The sequence below is a fragment of the Siniperca chuatsi genome, linkage group LG17 (assembly GCF_020085105.1).
Source record: "Siniperca chuatsi isolate FFG_IHB_CAS linkage group LG17, ASM2008510v1, whole genome shotgun sequence".
NCBI lineage: Eukaryota > Metazoa > Chordata > Actinopteri > Centrarchiformes > Sinipercidae > Siniperca > Siniperca chuatsi.
Window position 1 is genome coordinate 20,211,775 of NC_058058.1, and position 9,240 is coordinate 20,221,014.

Consider the following 9,240-nt stretch of genomic DNA (forward strand, 5'->3'; position numbering starts at 1 on the left):
GCGGTTACTTTACACATACAGTATCTCGAAACTAGCACATTTATTTAATTTCTGCAGACCACAGAATTCAGCCAGCATTTATTTCATATTAGAGATGATGCATTATTTCTTTATGACTTAATGTCCAGATATTGATTTCTGTAAAACACTGCCCACAATGCAACTGTCCGATGTCTTATAGTACATAACATTGATTTTTATATACATATGATGCCCATCAAACCATTCTTATTAATTAGGTTTGGCAGATTGGCCACTGTCCTGAAATTAACAATGAAAGCAATACAGTGTAATTTTAGTAGTGAAACATTAAGTCCCTTTTTAAACACCTGAGATTCCTTGTCAACTACTACCACGAATGAGCAACTGGTACTGCAACATACAAGAAGGTAATCCATTATGTGAGTAGAATTGTGTCTCTTTTGCAGAAACTCTGTTATATTGTACTTGTACATTTAAGTGTGTTAGGAACACCAAACAACCCCTGGTAAAAAAAAAAAAAGTGAAACAGTAATGAATCGTGTGTTGATTAGTTACATAATTTCTGTTGAACAGGGGAATTACATATTTTTTTCTAATAAAGTCAATGCAAGGTAACAGAATTTGTCTAAGCCAGTCCAAAGCATCTGAGACTTTTGGCATCAATGTCCCATCATTCTCCAAGAAAACATCCAGATGAAGTTTGTTGCCATGGCAATTTGTTGATGAGAGTATTTTTGTTGTAATGTGGCCGGCAGGAGCAGCTTCGGTGGTGAATGTAATGTATGTTTATCTAACTGATGTTGCCTCCCTTGAGTGTCTTACATGTGATCTGTCCTAGTTTGGTCATTAGCTGCTTGTCTTTCCACTGAGCTACACAATCATCTGATATCTTCAGGTCCACCTGGGGAGACAGAAAAATTATACAATCATTATGTACATATAGTCTATCTGAGGAATTTTATTCCAATATGCCATTATATAAAATAATCATGCTAACTAAAACACATTGGTTCATATTTTTTAATTTTGGATTTTGAAGAAATTACAGAAGTTATTCTTTCTGAATAGAATAACAGTAAAATTTGGCTGAAACATACCTGCACTTTCTCCCACACCTTCTTCTTTGGGTTGAGTCTGTCGTCTGGTTTGCCTGTCTCATATCCTTCGACAAAGACCCCTTCTCCTGGCGATGACCCCTCTGGAGGGTCCAGTGGCTCCACCCTCCTGGGTTCCCCTTCACTAGAAATCAACCAATCATAGAGAGAAGAGGAAATTTTAAAAATGAAGCAGAGGGATGTGCCGTGTGTGTTTGGGCAAAACAGTAATAAAACACTCACACAGAGGCACATAGCAGCATGGCTTGAGACTCAATCCCTCGCATCTTTTGGGGTTTCAGATTGCACAGCACCAACACCATTCTATCCTGTAAGTCCTCCTTTGAAATATAGGCCACCAGCCCGCTGACTACCGTCCTTGGCTGTGGCTCTCCCACGTCAATCTTCTCCAGGTACAAGGAATCAGCATCTGGATGCTGGAAGTTGGACAACAAAGAAACCCATATGAACACAGAGAAAGAGGGCTGTAATACAGGTGGATCATGTTGACACACATCATCTGAAGAAACGCTATATTGATCAGGTATCAAGTGACGAGTCTGACGTCCTACCTTCTCAACACTGATGATCTTGCCCACTCTGATGTCCAGTCTGGAGGGGGCCAGCTCATCGTCCTCTACTCCTGCCTTGGCACTCTTTCCTGCTCCTTCTGATCTCACACACACACACACAAATGATAGCAACACATTAAGCTAATTGACATCCCATTTTATGCAGAATTAGCATTAGAATTAGACACTGCTATATTTGGACAAAAAAGATTAGAACAATGTGAGAGAGGGAAGACAGTGAGGATGATGGGTAAAATACTGACTCGTCTTTGAGGGGTTGGGGTAGGCAGAGTTGGTAAGTTTGCGGAGCTCAGGTGACTCAAACTTCTTTCTGATTGGCTCCAGCAGTTGGTTTAGTGCTACTTCCACTGAGGCCTTCAGGTCTCCTGGGTGGATGATCTGACAAGGTCAGAGATTACCGATGGTTTGACCAGAGCACGAGGGGAAAATTAAGCATTTTAGCAGGGATATACTTTAAGAATACCTTTATTCTTCAAATAAACCAGTGTGTCTATACTTTACCTCCTCAGCAAAGTCCTTCTCCACCTCTTCAAACATAGTGTAGATTTTGTCTCCACCCCACTTGGCGTCTCTTTTGATGCAAAACTCTGAAACACAATGATCTCAATTGTGAACTCATTTTATATTTTTTATATGAGTGGAGAAAAAATCTGAAGCCAAGACAACAGAAGGAGATTCAAGGGGGAGTATTCTACCTCCGCGTAGAGGGAAGACGACATATTTGACAAAGGAGAGTACTCCATTGTTCTGGATGTTTCCTGGCTCACAGAAAGCCTTTTTCAGCTTCTTCTTCACATCTTCTTTGGAGTCCAGTAGATCAATCTTTGACTCCTGCAGCCAAAAGAGATAATGTTATGACTGACTACCAAGCATTAGAAGAAAATGTTTATACAAATCTTGACTTATATTTTTACTGTGGCATACTTCTTCTGAGGAGCTCATCTTGGCCCCTGTCAGTCCTGGTACCATCGGGTTCATCAGATGGGCACGCTTGGAATAGCCAAGAGAGGGCAAGTACTGGAGACAAATGAAAGGCTACAGTTACACGTTATATTTCATAGAGATTTTATTCTGAAAAATGTTTCATGGGATCACCCTGCTGTGACATCCATAGTTAATCTATAATCATTTCTATTTTGTCAAGACCTGAAACTTAATGCACCTGGAGTAAATAAATTAGAATTGTCCCTTTAAATAAGTCAAAAATGAGCCATGTGCTATCAATAAACTCACAGCTACTCCTAAACTAATCATCAAGTTCCACAAGAGCTGAAGTTATAAAGTATGTTTTGAAAATGAAATAGAAGAGGTAAGAGGTCAGTAATGTAGGTAAGAGAGAGGTTGAAGGGTTGAAATAAATGTGCAAAGATGGAGGGAGATGATACCTTCTCTGCCAGAGTAAAAATCTTCCTCTGGTCAACTCCTCCAAACTGGGCATCCACTTTGAGGTACTCCTCATCCAGAGCCTGAGGACAAATCACATTTACTACTCCAATACAACAAGTTCTAAAGAGTTCAATATATGAGGGTGCACTAGCTGATGTAGTTTTAAAAAACAGCTTTTATTTGGAGTATATATATATTATATATTTATTTATTTATACAGTGGTGTGAAAAAGTGTTTCCCCCCTTCCTGATTTCTTATTTTTTTGCATGTCATGTTTTTTTGTCACACTTAAATGTTTCAGATCATCAAACAAATTAAAATATTAGTCAAAGATAACACAAGTAAACACAAAATGCAGTTTATGAAATGAATGTTGTTATTATTAAGGGTATTTTCCCAAAAGTCTTGGGGATCATCAAGATGTTTCCTGGCAAAAATGAGTCGAGCCTTAATGTTCTTTTTGCTCAGCAGTGGTTTTCGTCTTGGAACTCTGCCATGCAGGCCATTTTTGCCCAGTCTCTTTCTTATGGTGGAGTCATGAACACTGACCTTAACTGAAGCAAGTGAGGCCTGCAGTTCTTTGGATGTTGTTGTTGGGTCTTTGAATGGCTGAATTCCTCTTCAGCCATTCAAAATGAAGACTTTGGAGGGAATCCTATTGAGATGCGGCATGACCTTAAAAAGGCAGTTCATGCTCGAAAACACAAGATGAGTGGGCCAAAATTCCTCCACAGCGCTGTAAAAGTCTCATTGCAAGTATTCGCAAATGCTTGATTGCAGTTGTTGCTGGTAAGGGTGGCCCAACCAGTTATTAGGTTTAGGGGGCAATCACTATTTCACACAGGGCCATGTAGGTTTGGATTTTGTTTTCCCTTTATAATAACAACCTTCATTTAGAAACTGCATTTCGTGTTTACTTGTGTTATCTTTGATATGTGGACATTTTGCTGTAATTACAGTAATAACTGTTAATCTTATCATCAGGATTATGAGGAGACCCAGAGTAATCTTATAGCACTCTTTAGTAGCAGTGTGATGAGTCCAGCAGTTACTACTCCATCTAGAACAGTGTTATTACCTGCAATCCAGGGTAGAGCAGACCACTCAGCAGGGGATGCTCCACCTGTTTGACGACCTCAGCTCCAGCCTTCTTAGCATCATGCTCTGTCACCATGGAAGACAGACGGTACACATCCAGAGTGTACTCTCTGACAAACATGAAAATACAGACCTAAAACATTAGTTTAAGTATACTCTGTTCGCAGAATGTAGAGTTAAATAAATACATATTAAGACGGTCTCTGAGTACTGTCAGCACAACTGACCTGCTGAGCTGGTAGTCAGTTCCTTTGACAAACTTGAGGTTATCCAGAGGCACATCAATGCTCTCCAACATGGCCTTGATGACCTGTTCATAATACTTCACCCTGAGCTCCAGCAGCTCCCAGGGGGCCTTCATGTTGTCTAGGTAGGCATGCAAGTCTGCAAACAGAATAGTGACCTGAGGAAAAGAAGAAAAAACAAAAACATGCATATAAGCTACTGCTAAGCAGAGTTTTGATTTAGCACGAAGTAGAGATTAAATCAAATTCCTTAACAATAGACAAGATGCTCAAATAGATCGACCCACCTCACATCCAGCCTTGAGGAAGTCTGCTATCTTGGACATAGGGACAAAGTAAGCTACATGGGGTTTGCCAGTGGTCGCTGTGCCCCAGTACACCTTCATCTCTCTCTCCTGAAGAACCTGCTTCAGCTTCTCCTCTCCAAGGACCTCCTGCAATACATGCGTTCATGAGATTAATGAGGCCAAGCTACTGGGGGACTTCAGTCACTGTGAGTATATGTTTGCTTGTATTTCCCACCTGGAGGTTCCTAGTAATGAGGTGGAACTTCACCTCCGGGCTTAGCTTATCTGCCATGGTGCAGGGCCTTCTGACTAGGAAAATAGGAGTTAAGCATTGTTAATGGCAGAAGCTTCGTTTCACTTTGTCTTTCGAGAGTATATATGAGTTCAAACTCCATAAGTTTAATGTTGCACTTAGCCACAAACAAGGAGGTAAATTAACGCAATAACATTTCTCAGAACTCACTTGGCAGTTTCCAAATAATTTATTTTCAGTGAAACGTGGTGCAATACAATGACGGTTAGTGAAACGTATGAGGCATGGTCTATCCGACTAAGTTAGCCACTGAGAAAGGTGACGTTGACGTTAAGCTGAATTTCAGTAAGTAACGTTACTTAGACAGCACGGAAGGGGGAGCTACTGGCTAATGTTAACTATGTTTTTACAATTACATCCCCAGTTTCCTCCATATATCAGGAATGGGTAATTCAGTCAACTTTAAAATAATATGTTAGCTACATTTGTGGCCAGCTCACCTTTAACGCCACGCTGATAATGAATGAACAAGCCAGCTAGGGCTATTTAGCTAGCCAGCAACAAAACCATGTGCAGCTAACGTTACCTAGCTCCGGTGGTGTCTCGGGTTAAAACTATGATCAATTTAGTACGTATGTTTTCAGTATATCTGACAGCAATATCAGTCTACCAGAAAGCCATATTGTACAACCTGCTGACTCACCTCAAAACCTGTCTTCTTACAAAGAGAAGTCGGTGAGAAAAGCCGGTTGGGTGGATCTGTCAGTGTGTTGCATCAGCGATAGCATCAACTCTGCTATCGACTAGTTAGATTCCAGGGGAAAGCAATCGAGGTCAGACTGCAGAGCCTATGATTCAGCTCATGGATGTATTGATGCAAGCAAAACGTCTGCATTTTCCAGGGGAGTAAAATATTTACTGAAATTCACGTTTTCTACTGCTGGCAGGCAAGCATAGAGGACAATATCACGTCACTATCGTCTGTTTGACTGGAGTCAGGTATAAGGACAAGACAAACTGATGAAATGTTATTATCAAAACATTACCAGCAGTACTGACTCTTGCACATTCTCTGCGCTCAGAGTGAATTAACTTTATTTTTTCTCAGCATGGCCAAACGAACCCATTAATTGTTGTTGGGCTCCTACAGATCTATAGTACTCTCCAGGTTCCCATTAAGTACAGTGCACACAACAGACACTACATAGTTTAATTATTCACCAGAAACCAACCAGTACCCCTGGGCTGGAATATGATGTATGTTAATGATAATTTGATTAATCACAATATATGCACCATGCCATGTAAGCACAATGTGAAGTAATTAAAGTCTTGAAACTACATTTTGACACTGGGCCCTTCTAGAAAACAAGGCAAGATGAGTAGGTAACAATGCAGTTGCCCCCTTCCTGATTTCTTTTTTTTTTTTGCATGTTTGTCACACTTAAGTGTTTTAGATCATCAAAAAAATGTAAATATTAGTCACAAGTAAACACAAAATGCAGTTTTTAAATGAAGGTTGTTATTATTAAGGGAAAACAAAATCCAAACCTACATGGCCCTGTGTGAAATAGTGATTGCCCCCTAAACCTAATAACTGGTTGGGCCACCCTTAGCAGCAACAACCGCAATATTTAAATTAGTTTGATGATCTGAAACATTTAAGTGTGACAAACATACAAAAAAAATAAAAAATTAAAATCAGAGAGGGGGCATACACTTTTTCACACCACTATATGTTGATATTGTACCTTGCTGTTGCAAATTCCTATTAAGTTTTGCAATTAATCAAATTATATGCAACTATTTGACACACAGTGAACTTGGTGCTTTGGAGCCCTTGGATAGTCTAGGATCCTATGGCAGTTGCCTGCTTTGCCTGGTTGGTAATCCAGCTTTGCCTCTCAGGCTTTAGACAAAAATTATTTCCTCGTGGAGGCATACAGTCTCTGTTTAGTTTTATTTTCATAGTCTTGTGTAAAAAGTCCCTTTCTGTCCTCTTGCTTTTGCCTTTCCAACTCTCACAAAGCCACTACATAGTTTAATTATTCACCCAGAAACCAACCAGTACCCCTGGGCTGGAATATGATGTATGTTAATGATAATTTGGTTAATCACAATATATGCACCATGCCATGTAAGCACAATATGAAGTAATTAAAGTCTTGAAACTACATTTTGACACTGGGCCCTTCTAGAAGACAAGGCAAGATGAGTAGGTAACAATGCAGTTGCCCCCTTCCTGATTTCATATTTTTTTTGCATGTTTGTCACACTAAAGTGTTTTAGATCATCAAAAAAATTTAAATATTAGTCAAAGATAACACAAGTAAACACAAAATGCAGTTTTTAAATGAAGGTTGTTATTATTAAGGGAAAACAAAATCCAAACCTACATGGCCCTGTGTGAAATAGCGATTGCCCCCTAAACCTAATAACTGGTTGGGTCACCCTTAGCAGCAACAACTGCAATATTTAAATTAGTTTGATGATCTGAAACATTTAAGTGTGACAAACATGCAAAAAAAATAAAGAATTAAAATCAGGAAGGGGGCATACACTTTTTCACACCACTGTATGTTGATATTGTACCTTACTGTTGCAAATTCCTATTAAATTTTGCAATTAATCAAATTATATGCAACTATTTGACACACAGTGAACTTAGTCTAGGATCCTATGGCAGTTGCCTGCTTTGCCTGGTTGGTAATCCAGCTTTGCCTCTCAGGCTTTAGACAAAAATTATTTCCTTGTGGAAGCATACAGTCTCTGTTTAGTTTTATTTTCATAGTCTTGTGTAAAAAGTCCCTTTCTGTCCTCTTGCTTTTGCCTTTCCAACTCTCAAAAAGCAAATGCTTTCCCTCCCCTTTGTCACCTTTCTGTCTCCATCACTCCCTTCCATAGAAAAGCTTTGACTATAAGCAGTTAATGTGTTATTACACTCTTATATAGCTCTACATGTATCATGACTGGGCATCCTGTTTGCCTGACAACATGTAAAAGTCATCATTAGTGATGAGAAAGGTAATGATGATTGTATAATTACAGCAGAATGTATTAATTCATTACAGGAGGGCTGCCAGCACTGTTCTTTCTGGGGACCCAGATTCCCTAACTACACCCCTGCTAATATAAAAGCACTGTTTGCGTTTAAATATCGTATTTTATTCTGTCAGTGGAGTTTTTTGGATGCCTAAATCACTGTTAGATTGATTACACGTAGATAACGCAAAAAAAGAGACATAGAACAACGTGTATCATTTAACTTTAAGTTGTTGTCAATGTTCCCCCGGGCCGGGGCACTGGTCAGTATTTGGATGAAGGTTCACAGTCAAAAGTCGGGCTCCAGCCGGGGGAGCACCGGGAGGATGAGGTTCCCAAACGAGGAGTCCTGAGTGATGAAGAAGCCGGTCGAGTGGACGTGAGCGTGCTGCAGGGCGGCCTTCTGCTGGGCGGCGATGTGCTGCTGCTCCGCGCTGTCCCTCACCTCCTTCAGGCTGGGTCTGGACGACAGAGGGATGTTCGCTCCGGGGCTGTTCATGGACTGGCTCTGCATCAGCCGCCTCTTCTCCTTGTCCAGCTCCGCCAGGATGGCCACCCGGGTCTTGTTCTGAAAGCCGCCTGGTCCTGGAGGGTTAGCAGCCATATCAGTTTAGCGGACAAAATAAAGGTTTAACAAGTCCATGAAGCAGATATCTGATGGTGTGTTTTACGTTATGTGCTTGTCCAGCTAACGTCGTTGTAGTTTCTTTTTGGTTATGACAGACATGGAGCAAAAAACAGCCAGAAATAGCTATGAAGTTTAGGTGCTTTACGCTAGTTGCTGTATGCTAACAGATTAGAATGTAAATACTTCCGGCTTGAGTGTTCGTCCTTCAAAATAAAAGCGAATGACTTCTACCAGAAGCGTTTACTGTATTTACACGAACTCTAATGAAATTGGTGAAAGCTCAAAGTTATGTTTTATGTTAACGGTGTTGAAAAGCACACGTACGTAATATGTACTTTGAAGACAACGTGACAATAAGAGGTTTAAAAATGACAACTGAAAACTGGAAATCAATTCACAAGTCATCATTCATCATCGTTGCACAAAATCTGTAGTAGAATATTACTACACACGCCAAAACAACTAAAATCACAGCCCAATAACTCACAGAATAGATATGATATGATCATGGCTCAAATAAAAAATTCTGAAGTCAAGAGTATTGAATCTTTTTCAGTTTTTTGTAATCAGTTAGTTTAATGGAATGTGTCTATAAACACAATAGACAAATCTGCTATGAAACAGGAAAAAA

At 40.0% G+C, this 9,240-nt stretch overlaps 2 protein-coding genes across 3 annotated transcripts; both read right to left on the bottom strand.

Annotated features, from left to right (window-relative positions):
- Window positions 1-25: 25 nt before the first annotated feature.
- On the bottom strand, window positions 26-6,408 carry yars1 (tyrosyl-tRNA synthetase 1). Of its 2 annotated transcripts, none has more exons than XM_044171334.1 (14): window positions 5,643-6,408; window positions 4,922-4,995; window positions 4,687-4,833; window positions 4,382-4,557; window positions 4,135-4,264; window positions 3,055-3,135; window positions 2,594-2,686; window positions 2,365-2,500; window positions 2,171-2,256; window positions 1,912-2,047; window positions 1,649-1,746; window positions 1,320-1,513; window positions 1,080-1,221; window positions 26-883 (listed from the first exon to the last, which is right to left on the bottom strand). In XM_044171334.1, the coding sequence occupies exons 2-14, from the start codon at window positions 4,976-4,978 to the stop codon at window positions 773-775; spliced, it is 1,587 nt and encodes a 528-aa protein (XP_044027269.1). In that variant the 5' UTR covers window positions 4,979-4,995; window positions 5,643-6,408; the 3' UTR covers window positions 26-772. The 2 variants fall into 2 exon arrangements, with proteins under 2 accessions (XP_044027269.1, XP_044027270.1); XM_044171335.1 differs by having other exon boundaries at window positions 4,922-4,991; window positions 5,643-5,770.
- Window positions 6,409-7,704: 1,296 nt separating this feature from the next.
- Window positions 7,705-8,799, bottom strand: LOC122864171 (SOSS complex subunit C-like). The gene has a single exon (XM_044171337.1). It carries the CDS (start codon window positions 8,583-8,585, stop codon window positions 8,271-8,273), a length of 315 nt encoding a protein of 104 aa, XP_044027272.1. The 5' UTR covers window positions 8,586-8,799; the 3' UTR covers window positions 7,705-8,270.
- Window positions 8,800-9,240: the final 441 nt, after the last annotated feature.